This window comes from Colletotrichum aenigma (genome assembly GCF_013390185.1).
Source record: "Colletotrichum aenigma strain Cg56 chromosome Unknown KSG_Cg56_contig04, whole genome shotgun sequence".
NCBI classification, from domain to species: Eukaryota; Fungi; Ascomycota; class Sordariomycetes; order Glomerellales; family Glomerellaceae; genus Colletotrichum; species Colletotrichum aenigma.
In genome coordinates this window covers 5,711,130-5,723,331 of record NW_023500910.1, presented here as the reverse complement: position 1 = coordinate 5,723,331, position 12,202 = coordinate 5,711,130, and the positions used below count along the sequence as shown (strand labels likewise).

General features: G+C 52.7%; 6 protein-coding genes across 6 annotated transcripts; 1 reads left to right on the top strand and 5 right to left on the bottom strand.

The window, feature by feature from the left end:
* Window positions 1–1,018: 1,018 nt before the first annotated feature.
* Window positions 1,019–2,627, bottom strand: CGCA056_v007364 (uncharacterized protein; the record flags this gene model as incomplete). The annotated part of the gene is made up of 6 exons (XM_037322613.1): window positions 1,019–1,141; window positions 1,201–1,676; window positions 1,742–1,809; window positions 1,879–2,267; window positions 2,320–2,424; window positions 2,484–2,627. 6 exons carry the CDS (start codon window positions 2,625–2,627, stop codon window positions 1,019–1,021), a joined length of 1,305 nt encoding a protein of 434 aa, XP_037179253.1.
* A 1,127-nt stretch (window positions 2,628–3,754) lies between these two features.
* sdgD (Gentisate 1,2-dioxygenase) lies at window positions 3,755–4,825 on the bottom strand (the record flags this gene model as incomplete). The annotated part of the gene is made up of 3 exons (XM_037322612.1): window positions 3,755–4,163; window positions 4,212–4,524; window positions 4,576–4,825. 3 exons carry the CDS (start codon window positions 4,823–4,825, stop codon window positions 3,755–3,757), a joined length of 972 nt encoding a protein of 323 aa, XP_037179254.1.
* Window positions 4,826–5,295: 470 nt separating this feature from the next.
* fahd2-3 (Fumarylacetoacetate hydrolase domain-containing protein 2) lies at window positions 5,296–6,271 on the top strand (the record flags this gene model as incomplete). The annotated part of the gene is made up of 3 exons (XM_037322611.1): window positions 5,296–5,551; window positions 5,608–5,744; window positions 5,795–6,271. The coding sequence occupies 3 exons, from the start codon at window positions 5,296–5,298 to the stop codon at window positions 6,269–6,271; spliced, it is 870 nt and encodes a 289-aa protein (XP_037179255.1).
* Window positions 6,272–6,386: 115 nt separating this feature from the next.
* Window positions 6,387–8,770, bottom strand: sor3-1 (Sorbicillinoid biosynthetic cluster transcription factor sor3; the record flags this gene model as incomplete). The annotated part of the gene is made up of 4 exons (XM_037322610.1): window positions 6,387–6,984; window positions 7,034–7,456; window positions 7,511–8,516; window positions 8,683–8,770. 4 exons carry the CDS (start codon window positions 8,768–8,770, stop codon window positions 6,387–6,389), a joined length of 2,115 nt encoding a protein of 704 aa, XP_037179256.1.
* A 460-nt stretch (window positions 8,771–9,230) lies between these two features.
* CGCA056_v007360 (uncharacterized protein) lies at window positions 9,231–9,737 on the bottom strand (the record flags this gene model as incomplete). Its single annotated transcript, XM_037322609.1, has 3 exons — window positions 9,231–9,330; window positions 9,400–9,596; window positions 9,654–9,737. The coding sequence occupies 3 exons, from the start codon at window positions 9,735–9,737 to the stop codon at window positions 9,231–9,233; spliced, it is 381 nt and encodes a 126-aa protein (XP_037179257.1).
* Window positions 9,738–10,092: 355 nt separating this feature from the next.
* Window positions 10,093–11,877, bottom strand: CGCA056_v007359 (Lactose permease; the record flags this gene model as incomplete). Its single annotated transcript, XM_037322608.1, has 4 exons — window positions 10,093–10,758; window positions 10,817–11,160; window positions 11,212–11,713; window positions 11,809–11,877. The coding sequence occupies 4 exons, from the start codon at window positions 11,875–11,877 to the stop codon at window positions 10,093–10,095; spliced, it is 1,581 nt and encodes a 526-aa protein (XP_037179353.1).
* Window positions 11,878–12,202: the final 325 nt, after the last annotated feature.

Here is a 12,202-nt window from a genome sequence, read left to right as displayed (position 1 = left end):
CGAATGTATTATCCGCAAATTGCGGCTACGATGGTGTTTGTAAAAAGATATTTACCAGCCGGGCAGTGTTGGTATGTCGGCAAGCTGGGCAGTGTCTCCTCCAACTTCAATCCCAGCGCAAGCCACACTTTTATTGGGCGCGCTTAGCGCCTCGATTGTATTATGCTCGACGCTTTGAATATAGCGTACGCGATCCTAACCTTTGATGAGTACGTAGCGATAGCTTCAATCGTAACGTACGCGATAACAATTTCATGCTTGCAGTAATAATGCGATAGAGATAAACAGCGATGACCTTGCTTGGTACATACTAATGAATCGCTAGTGAGTGACGGCCCCAGGTGGGATATTCAGATTGATGGCAAAAGAAAGGCGGTCTATTATGAATGTACTTGCTGTGGTGAGCAAACCTGCGCCTAATGTTATCTAGAGAAATGCGTTACCTACGCAGTCGTTGAGAGACAAGCGCGCAACTCATAAGCTCCTATCATTCGGCATGAGCGACGATATTGACGGCCAGAATGTTCATACAACAGCAGATATATAAAATCAACACTGACATTTGTGCTCACCCCCTTTGCTGCCATGTCGCTTGGATTTAAAGCTGGTGAATAGAGGCATGTCTATTTTCCCCAAAGGGAGCCACCAATTCAACCAACGTTTCAGCCACGTCTTAGCATTAGATAGTTAGTGGACAGACATCTTTCTCCTGGCGCGACTTGCTCGTTCCGTACGCCAAACTTCCTTCTTTTCAGGTGGACAGGTAGATAACACAACTAGTAAGTACTTGGATATGAGGAATATGTCAGGAGTAATGTGGAAAACGATACTTCGACATTGGGTATAATGTCGTGCTTTCGAGCTCGGCGCGCAATTCACCCTCTGTCGGTTATTACATAGTGAGGGATTACTGGGTCCCTTCTCTATCATGTGATGGACCAATTGATATTCGATGCCATTTCCTTCCCACCTCGGTTCTCAACACTCGGTTTTGAAAGATTCGAGGCTGTGCTCTCTACTAGATTGACTTTCGCGGCGGCGGAGGGGATAAGACAGTTGGAGGGGTTTCGGTTTCCTCTTCATCGCTGTCGTCTTGCTCGTCTCCCTCTTCCTCAGCTTTTGGGTCTTTGGCTTCTTCGGCCTTTGGCAACTTCGTCAGTCCACGAGAACTAGGAATACGATAATCTGAAGTGTACCAACCCTTATGATTGCGAGCCACTCTTCCAGCGGCCGTTGCATAGTCCGGCGGAAGTCGTCGCTCAACCGTAATGCCGGAGGGAACTCCATCAGGGTCAACGTACGGCGCGTGCTGTGGCTATGACGGTCCCCTCCGTCTGTCGTCGTCCTGGATTTCAGCGTCGAGTTGGTGTTCTTGCTGAGCGGAGGCAGCGGCGGTGGGTTGACCTCGAAGATGCCCTGGGGCGACGTGAGGGCCGTGTCGGTTGGTGGTGGATTCTCGAGGTCGAGGTTGTGTGCCGCTCTGACCTGGCGGCTTGTCTCGTTTCGCCGGGCTTGTTGCCGTTGGCGCCATTGGTCTCTCCGGAAGCCGCTGGAGCCGGTGCGGCGCAATTGGGTCACCACGAGTTTGTAGAGGGGCCGTAAGGTGGCGACGGAGGCGGCGATGATGCCCACTCCTGGCTCGACGGTGCTCCAGATCGCGAAGTTGGTAGTCTCATCTACGCGCAGAACCTTGATTAGTACGACGCGCTACTGTGGCGGTGTCATGGAGGAACTGCCGTACACAAGAAGTTTTCACCATCGAGTAGGGTTGGTATGTAGAATGCCCGTACGATCGTAGCCGTGCTCCCGCTATGCAACCACTGACATCAGCCTTGAACCTTGCGTAGAGTACTACACTAGGGAGAGGTTCTGCCTTACATCGCGGCAAGACCAAGTATACCGACGACCACAATCTTGGTCTCTAGGGGCAGGTCCATGGATCGGACGATGAACCACGGGAGCGTGCCGAAGATGAAGTCCGCGCTCGTGTTGATCACCGTCGCTGCGATGGTCATGATGAGGATGACCTGCCGCGGCCAGCACTTTTCGGGTGTGCGCGGCCCTTCCTCCCAGTACGTGGGGACGGGTCGACACTGGAATGCGACCATGAGGAGGTACGTCGTCCCGAAGACCACTGTTCCAGCCATCAGGAGCCATATCGTCAAGATGTGAGTGCGTTCTATTGCGACGCGGAGGAGGAAGTAGCCGACGGAGATTTTGACCAGGCAGGTTGAGCAGACGTTGAGCAGTTCCAGTATCCACCATAGCTAGGAGGCATAAGTGTCAGTACGTTTCTGATTGAAGAATGTTGGAACTGACTTTGAGTGATTCGAGCTTCTTCTGGGGGGTCAGGTCGACATCGAGAAGACCTATCCCACGCGTGCCGCCATAAACCTGTAAACCTAGATAGATCGTGAACAGCACCTATTACAAGTGGATCTCTTAGCTTGAATACATCTGTCAGCCATGCAGTCAACACATACCAAGAGTATTCCCATCACCTTATCATCATTACCAATGCACCGAACCAGGAACGTCCGGCAGTAGATCCGCAGGCCGACCGTAAGCCACGTCAAAACCAAGAACAGAATGGCCACGGCGATGACTTGCGCGCTCCTGTCCGCCATGAGGTCTAGGGCGTTGACAAGTCCAAAATCGCCATCGAACGAGTGCGGCCGGGTGACGAACGTGGCATCGCGGTTAACGTCATGGAGATGAGGAGACTACGGACGAGAGGGACATTGTAGAACGAATAGCTCCCAGATGCTCACTGTCTATGGAGGCTGGGAACGAAACTCACGCCCTACTGGCGGTAAAGCAGGAAACTCATCCCAAGACGTGCGAGAAGAGCAGTACTCAACGGGCACGGCCCATGCTTCGTACGCGCGAAGATCAAAGAGTTGCAGGGTATTGACGGTAAGCAAGGTTCCCTTGAAACAACTGCTCGTAAGACTAAGGAATCTGTGTTAACGGGATTGGAAGAATACTCAAACCTCCTTTTCCGATTGATTTAGGTGATTGGCCCTTGTGTCCCGGACGAAACTCTATCTCACGTGGGAATTTGAGATGGAGCATTGGCCGCACGAAGACGTACATGTTTTCTACCGGATGAAGCGGATTGGAGCATTGATATCCAGTCCTCCATGATTGCAAGATTCTGAAAGAATAAGATGTGACTTTGGATACCGTGCTTCATTATGGTAGCGAGAGGCTCCGGCGACAGTAAGGAATCCCGTACAATGAATGCGTGCTTGAGTACCTATGTAGCTCTCTTGCACTACAAGAGCAAATATCAGTTGAAACAGGAGTTCTTCGATGAATGGGAATTAATCAGACGGAACGTGCACCTCAAAACTCAGAGTGGGCTCAGAGGGACAGGATCTCTCTGTGGTTGTGTTGGTGTCGTCGGACATAAAGAACAAACCGTCCGACATTACGCAGATGAATCTCGGATAGTCGGGTGTTGTTGTGTAGCTCCCCATCTTAAATTTGATCTTTTTTTCGGTGTGTGTTCATGCCGAAATTGGTTTGGCTTTGATGGATAGATAAGTCTTCTAAGCTTGAATACGAGGGTACATCGTCCTTCTTCTTTTCTCACAAAATCCACATTATTGTCAAGCGTAATCGATCAGTGAAAGATGTGACTTCCTTGTGTATTGAACAGTCTAGGTTGAACATTCGCTTGATGAACTCGACTAACTCATGTATTCCGTATGACCCCACCCGATATCACCAGAGCCTTCGCTCCTTTACATTACACCGAAGCTTCCGGCTTGATCAAGCCAATACTGCTCAACAGCGGCCTATCACTCACAGCAACCAGGTACGCCGTTGTGGAAAGTTCATTGATATGTTGGATCTTGGACCACGCAGGCACGGCAAACGTATCCCTCGAAGACCACTTGAAGATGACCCGGGGACCTGATGGCGGCTCCGCAATGGTCTGCCCCTGGCCCTCGTAGCAGTGGTACAGGAACGAGGCCTGCTCGCGCACCTCTTTCGTCGTGTGGTGGCCATCGATGCGCTCAGCTTGGGCGCCGAGAATGGGGGACAGTGGCTTTCCGTTGCTGGTGTAGTGGTAGACGGCGTGAGGGCCCTCTTGGGCCTCGAGCTCGACCTCGACCTTGTCCCATGGATGCCTCCATTCGCAGTCTTCAGTCAAACTATTGGATGTTAGTACAGATCCATAAAGCTTATGGGATCGTCCTTACACGCTGGGGTAACGACTCTCGTGATACTGTTCCGCAAAGTGAACAGGAGTGAATCTGAAAAGGGGCAGGTTGAGGGCGTCCAGCCAGATGATGGGGGCATCGCTCTCGTTGCCGTGGTCGTGCCAATGCCAGACGGGCGTGACGACTACATCGCCTCTCCTAAGAGGCATCTTCTTTCCCTCGACGGCAGTGAAGCCCTCTCCATCAATGATGAATCTGAGGGCGAAAGCAATGTGTCGGTGAGCTGGTGCCGTTTCTCCAGGATTCACGATTTGAAGACCACCGTAGATGGTGTCAGTGGTGTAAGGCGATTCTACAACGTGTAAGTCTCGATAGTGAGATTGTGGGTGTTGTCAAAACATACGCATGGTAGGGTTGACCAGCATCAGAACTCTCCTCTCAGCCTGCTTCTCGCCCACCATCTCGGCGGCCTTGTGCAGGAGAGGGAGGTTGTCGGCGTATTTCCAGATGTGTGGCCGTGCGACCGGCTGTGGCGTTGGTGGCACCATCACGTTCATCTGGGACCATAGTGGCTCGAGGTGTTGGGCTGGGAGCTGCTGCAGGTAGTCGGTCATGGCCTTGGCCGACTGGTCATCCTCGTGAGGGGAGTCCATGATGGCGTTCGGGGGTATGCAAGTGCTTAACTATGCTTGTGACGAAGTCAAAATGATTTGGAGATTGCAGATGGTGAGAATGTAGCTTGAAGGGCTTGATCTAAAAGGCGCAGTTCAAGAGATGAAGTTGAGTGCTTGAGGGACCATCGACGGAGGTTATCAAGGAGCGTTTCCCCATTATCCCCGGATTGCTGACCCCCTTGCCCGCAGTAAAGGTGCGGAACGGCGCCACCCGGGACGGGTCCGGCGCATGCAGCTGGCCTCATTCCGAGTTCCGACGCGTCGCACAATTCCCCGACCACCACCACCGGAACCAACTATGATTGGCTCATCTTACAGATGCCCCAATGAGGGACCATTGAGGGGAACATTAGCATCATCTCAGAAACGCGCTTTAAAGAGAGATTTGTCCAAGAACTGCGGCGAAACGGCATCGTTGTTGCTAAAATAGAAACAAACACCTGCCCATCATGTCTTGGAACCGTCTTGTCCGCTTCGTTGATGACAACGATGTCGAGCATTTTGGCGAGCCTGACATCCAGAATGAGACGGAACTGACGGAGCGACTGGACAAGAATGACTTGTGGGCCGTGGTCTTCGATGGCGCAAGTCCCGTCTCAACCCTGACCAAGGGCGAACGCGTGCACGTCAAGGCCCTGCGACCCCTCCTGGCACCGAAGGATGTTCCGGTTGTTCGGTGTATTGGTCTGAACTACGTCAAGCACAGTAGGTTACATCCCCTGTCGGCACAATGATCGCGGTGACAGGCTAACAGTCGACAGTCAAGGAGGGCGGCCGAACACCGCCACCATACCCGTCCGTTTTCATCAAGCCGGCGACCTCTGTCGCCGCCTGGAATGAGGATGTCCCGATTCCAAAGGTCGCTCAGGACGGCACGGTGGACTACGAAGGCGAGTTGGTAAGAAACTTTCCCTCACTTATCGAAACTTAAGCTGATGATGATACAAGGCCTTTGTGATCGGAAAGGACGCCAAGAACGTCCCCAAAGAAAAGGCTCTTGAGTACGTTGCCGGCTACCTCACCTCAAATGACGTTTCAGCAAGGGCGTGGCAAAGAGACCCCGCCAAGGCCGGCGGTGTACCCCAGTGGTGCTTCAGCAAGGGTTTCGACAAGTTCGCCCCGCTGAGCCCGATGCTCGTCTCTCCGTCGGTTGTTGGTAACGCAAGCGACCTTCTGCTGCAGACATTTGTCAACGGCGAAGAAAGACAACATGAGAGCACAGGCGATCTGCTCTTCGGCGTCGAGGAGATTGTCAGCTTCTGCAGCCAGGGTACAACATTAACGGCTGGAACCGTGATCCTCACGGGAACGCCGTCGGGAGTTGCTATGGGTATGAAGCCGCCCAAGTACCTGAACGATGGCGATGTCGTTGAGGTCAGGATAAGCAAGTTGGGTGGTGTGAAGAACAAGATGGTGTTCGAATAAAACCTCGCCAGTCACCGCTGCAGAAGGGCTCAGTTTGGGTGGGTTAAATCATTGAACGGGTATCTTTGCGATGAATGAATGTTGTTATATACATAGAGATGCCTGATAGCATCTTTTACAGACTTCCGGGCATACTGTTTAGCCAAGAGAAGTCATTGACATCAAATGATATTGCATCCATGTCAAATGCTGCGTCTTGTGCCATGTACGTGAATGGCATGTCAAAGGTCTCTTGTTCGCTGGGAACAGCTGGCATGGCTGGATTGGTTTCAGAGTTGGTGAGTGTTGTTGCTTGCGGTTGCTCCTGAAACATCTTGGTCGATAAAATCTGGAGTGCCGCAGCACATCTCTTGGGTGAAGGTCCGAGGCTTTCGTGATCGTGTAGAAGAGCCATGGCCTGGTTCCAGGATTTGGAAATGTCGAGGGAAGAGAAGACTGTTGGACGTAGTCTGGCTGCAATGAGAACCGTGGCGGCTGTGTAGATGTAGAAGACCCGATACCACCAAGCGGGAAGAAGACCGAGCGTGCCGTCGTGTCGTTGGAATTGGACAATGACTGAGATGAGGCTTTGCGCTGCCTCGACGCAGACCATAGCGCACTGCTGCATGACGCGAGACGAGAGGTCGTCGTGAGCTTGTGTTGAGTCGGGGCATTGAGACAAACAGAAGCGTGTGAGCATTGGTCTCAGGAGTAACATTCGAGCATGAAGAAGTCTGGTTATGTGTCAGGAATGAGCCCTCACTCCCCAGCCTGAAGACTTACCGTATCCGAAGAATGACAGCCTGTCTACGAAAGACCTCATCTAACTGAGTCTCTGGCTCAGCCATGGCCAGAAACGACGGTGTGTTCTTTTCCCACTTCGTGAGGCGCTGATCCAGCTGCAAGGCAACACCCAGATCAAGTTCATGTCGTTCTTGAGAGTGCTGGCCTAGAGAGTGCTGGCCTAGATGACTGGGTGATGTGGGCGACTTCAATCTAGGTGAAGTGGTGTAGAATGCAAGAACCGCTTGGTTGATGACCTCGTACAATTCTAGCGACTTCACGAAGAAGCCTTGATACCTGAGGCGATGCAGCTTAACGGTGTTTCCGCCTTGGGCGTCTCCGTCTGGTATCGGAGGGAGAACTACAGTCGATGCTAGATGATCTGAGATCATTGCTGGTCGACCATGCGTGATGGCAATCATCCTGGACGGTGGTATAAGCTGGATGAATTCACAACAGGTGAGGTTGCGGACTCACCGATCCATGAGAATGCAGCCATGCCATATTCGTCGGACCAAGTCTCTCTCGGGCTCACTTGAAAGTTCCAACGCAGTATCCGGAAGGTGCAGGCCCAAGCCCTGTGCGATCCTCACGCAGGATCCCACAATCATCCAAGTCTGATGAGGATTGTTTGTGCTTTGCAAATATTGGCTCATGATGAGCAAACACTGAATGAGTTCAACAGACCCTGTATCCCAAAGACTAAGTTGCAGTAAGTCTTGAGCACGTGTGAAGTACCCTTGACTTGATGAGTCCCTTTGCTCAGGCGGCATAGACTCGATCAGTTGGGTAGAGAGAGCAAATATGATGTTTAGTATGCTCACGAATACTCGTTCATCCGCGTCAAGTGATGTACCAGCGAAGAGGGCGCGATACGAATGGTCAAACCGTTGGCGGTCCAGAAAGGGGTACAGAGGATCAACGTAGTACCAGTATAGGTCCGTCAAGTGGTCTGCCTGCTTACGCGCCGGAAGCACGTAGTCAGCTTGTCCCCCTGGGCCTCCTCCATTCAAAGGGAGTGATGATTTGAAGATAGAGCCCCTTGGTCCTCTAGTCTCCGTTGCCGATCCCAATCTGGCATCTATCGCTGCCTTGATCTGGTTGGTGAAGGAGCCTGCACTGCTGCTACCGAAGTACTCGCCAGTCACTGTGCCATCCTCCCGCACAGTTGTCATCGAATCCACGACCGAGGGACTTGCATCGGACGGGGTGATGGGATGGCGATCCATCCGGCCTCGCCTTGTCAGGTCTGGACCGGACGATGTCGTCGACTTTGGCGTGGCATTGGGCCGGGGACCGGGAGGCAGAGGAGGTTGCGCAAAGGTTGCTTCTGGGGTATGAAGAATGCTGGGCAACGTCATCTGAGGGTTGCCCGGGCTGACATCTGAAGTCCTTTCCCTAGCAGGAAGCGGCTTTTCCGGGGTTTCTGAGCTGTAGGTACAGCCATTTCTCAGGTCCGTCCTCTTCCAGCAATTTCCGCATGCTGTATCGCAGCGTTAGCATACGCATAATCAGCTGACTTCAGCTTCGGAAGAGACGAAACGTTCTAGAAGCCGCCGCAGTAGACTTCTGCTTCCGTGCCGAACCCCACCAGCTAAGCATCGGAGCACATCAGACTGGCTGGACGAGACCACTCACCGAGAACTCACCTGGGCGCGCCCCATCGCACTTCACTTTCCTCCTCCGACATGCCTCGCATGCCACATCGATTTTGATCCGCTTCGGCTTGGGCTCCATTGTTTTCTCCATCCCGCCGCTGGCCATGCTTGGAACGATAGCGGGCGCACGCACGTGGGGATCGGTATCTCAACGCGCAGAGCCCCTCCCGAGAGACGAGGAGTCCTCTCGGAATGACGTGGTGAGCGGCTCGGAAGCAGGTAGACGCTGGAGGCCAAGTCTAATCATGGACCTCGGACACCACTCTTCAAAGCAAGATAGGAGATTGCGGGGAGAATAAGCAAAGTTCGGGGTCGGACAGGAATGTTTGGATGGAGAAGAAGGACAATTTCTGGGAGCGCCGCCGAGTTCCGACGCGACTTGAAGAAACTTGGGAGACTCTTGAACGACGTAGTGGGTCACAAGACGCTTTTGGCGGAGCACGGAAAACGGAACGCTGTCTGATTCGTTTAGTCTAGTCTTCCGGATGTTGTCCGAGTCATGTCCGGGGTTATCCACTGACTACGGAAACCACACTAGCTTATCTTCTCAGGCCCTCCCATTGAACAGCTCCGTCCACCGCGTGTTGCCAAGCGGGCCGTGACTTCACAAATATTTCAGCCTCCGGCGTCAAGTTGGATCTTGTTCCGAGACTGGTCAGCGCCGTGCTTCAATTCGCCTATCCGAACCTGTGTATTACGGATACATACCCACCATCCAGGAGACTCGTCCGGATCAGGAGAAACTGCCCCTGGGCTGATGCGGGGGTCGTCCAGAGTGGGGTCCCGCAGACGCGGCAGAACGCCTTTTCTTTGGGTGAGCCGCTCGAGGTGTTACTGAGTGTGAAGTGGGAGACGAGGTCTGAACCGGACGTAATAGCTACCGATCCATGGGGAAATTTGGCAATCTGCATTGCTTCAGCCTTCTGTTGGGACTTCGGGGCTGTAGTCGTTACTGCACTTACCACTTGATGTGTGCCTCCCGCGCCTTTGCAGCAGTGGTCACAGAAACATGTGAATACGATGATGGGGGTTGATGAAACCGACATAAAAATGCCACCGCAAAGACACGAGCCAGTAAAGTATGACATATTCGGTATGCTACCCAACAAACACAGAAGTTCAAAGTTTCCAACGTGTGGAATAAGCCTTGATTTAAATATCTTTTTCTGGTACTTTCCTATCTGCTTAAAACTGAACGTGATGCGGCTTGGAGCTCCAGACCTGATGGTGGCACTTTCTGCGGTTTCTTGTGTTGCAATCAGAAGGCATTCAAGTGTCACAAGTATTCATCAGGACTTGAAATTTAGTATGCGAACAGGAACTTTGTCAATTAGGACTGGAGGAGCATTGAAAAGCTTTTTAGAAGCTCGGGTATGCTCTGAACGTGCAGCCACCGCAACTCTAGACCTTTCTATCCGCAACGTTTTCAACCTCCACAAAATCGTCCTTCAACTTCTCCTCTCCAGCACCACTGATACCAAGTGAATGGTTCATGCCGTCGAAAACCTCGGCAATCTGCTCTAAAGTCCTACCCTTGGTCTCAGGAAAGAGGAACCAGATCAAGACCAGCAGAATTGCCAAGATGCAACAGAAGACAATGTAATACATCCAGCCCAGATTTGCCATACCGATAGGGTTGAGGAACTGTCCGATAATGAGACCAACAAAGGTAGATCCCAGGGAAATCGTCAAGCCCCTTCCGCGAAGCGTGTACGGCATGATCTCGACGGGGTAGGCCATGAGCAACGGCGACCAGGCGATGTCGTAGAAGAAGTAGTAGATGAAAATAAATGCCACCACCGTGTAGCCAGCTTTCTCGTCCTTTGTCCTCGCGAACACGCTGGTGAGGATGGTCCAGATGACATAGCAGACCAGCATGCCGGCGGTTGAAATCAGGAAGAGCTTCCGACGGCCAATGCGGTCCACCATCATCGCACCCGCAAACACGGCAGCGATCCAGTTGAAGACCTGAAGGAGGCCGTTGATGAGCGCTTGGTCCTTGGTAGCGGTAATTCCGACAGTGTTGAGCACGAGGGTAAGGTAGTACGAGATGACGCCACTGCCAGACTGTTACGAGTTAGCTACCGATCCCCAGAAATGGATTCGGAAGAGATTAAAGACATACCCATTGAGCACCAATACCAACGATAACTGCAATCAGAGTTCGCCGACGGTTGGGCCCAGTCTTAAGAAGGTCGAGGTAGGACGACTCCTTGGATGCCTCCATCTCGATACGGAGGTTCTCCTCAATCTCCTTGATTTCGTATTCGACAAGAAGCGCGGATGAATCGCCGCCGGCGTGATAGCGGGTGATGACTTCGCGGGCAACATCGGTCTTGCCATTGGCAACCAGCCATCTTGGTGACTCGGGAACGAAGTAGAAGAATACACATTGGATTGCGGGAAGGGCACCCTGCAAGATTGATGGGATTCTCCAACTCCATGTTGAGGGCAAGCGGAAGGTTCCATCTGCACAATGTTAACCAAAGAACAATGCTGTTCAGAGGGTGAAGAGCCTACAGGTGGACCATGCGGCGAGAATCGCCCCAAAGAAGAAGAATGTATTGTAAAGCGCACTGATCTTGCCTCGCTGAGTCGGGTAGGCAAGCTCGGTGACGAGAATAGGCGCGGGCTGCGCGATGAACGCAGTCGCGGCACCAAGGAGCCAACGGGAGACGATGAACATGGGCAAGCTGACACTGGCGCCCTGCAGGGCGGCGCCCAGAAGGAGGAGGAAAAACCCAATCCACATGGGTGTCTTTCTACCATATTTGTCCGCCAGCCATGTAACAGGAACCAGACCCATGATCTTGCCGATGGGGTACACAGCGTTCATCGTGCCGAGGATCGGTGCGCTTGGATGACCAAAATAGCCGCGCCATTGCTCAATCGTCTGCAGCCCGTTCATCATGGCACCGTCGAAGCCCACCGAGGCAGAAGAAAACATCGGAACCAAAAGAGTCAGGTTGAGCAGAAGCAAGTGCTTGGTACGGTACCATGGTGCAGGGTTTTCGGGCAGGACCTTGAGCTGATGTTAGAGTTCGTCATGGCAGAGAGCTGAGGCATGTCATCTGGTGGAGTTTCGGGTGATGGGGGCAACAGCGAGTAAGAACGTACTGCTGTCAGGTCAGAGCCGACGGCCTGTTCGGCCGTCTTCTTTGTAGTCTTTGACTTGAGGAAGCCCATCTTGAATGTGGTCGGGCTACACTGGGATTGTAATGGAACTCCGTTGCAATCGACTTTTGGATCAGTGAAGTCGCCGAGCCAAGGACCACTCCGAGACTCATCAGAGGTTGGAGAAGGAAGACGGGAGATATATGCAGAATCAGTCAAGTCGTGATTATGACTGGGGAACGGAACAGTGTCCACTACATCCACCGCCCTTGTCTACCCCAGCCGTCCCCCAAACCATCTGCAATTTTCCCCACGGGAGGTGGATTCTTCCCCAACTTGGCGCGTTGGCTAGCTTGGTTTAGTGGCTTGCCCGCGATCCCGGGAATTCGGGTTCTTT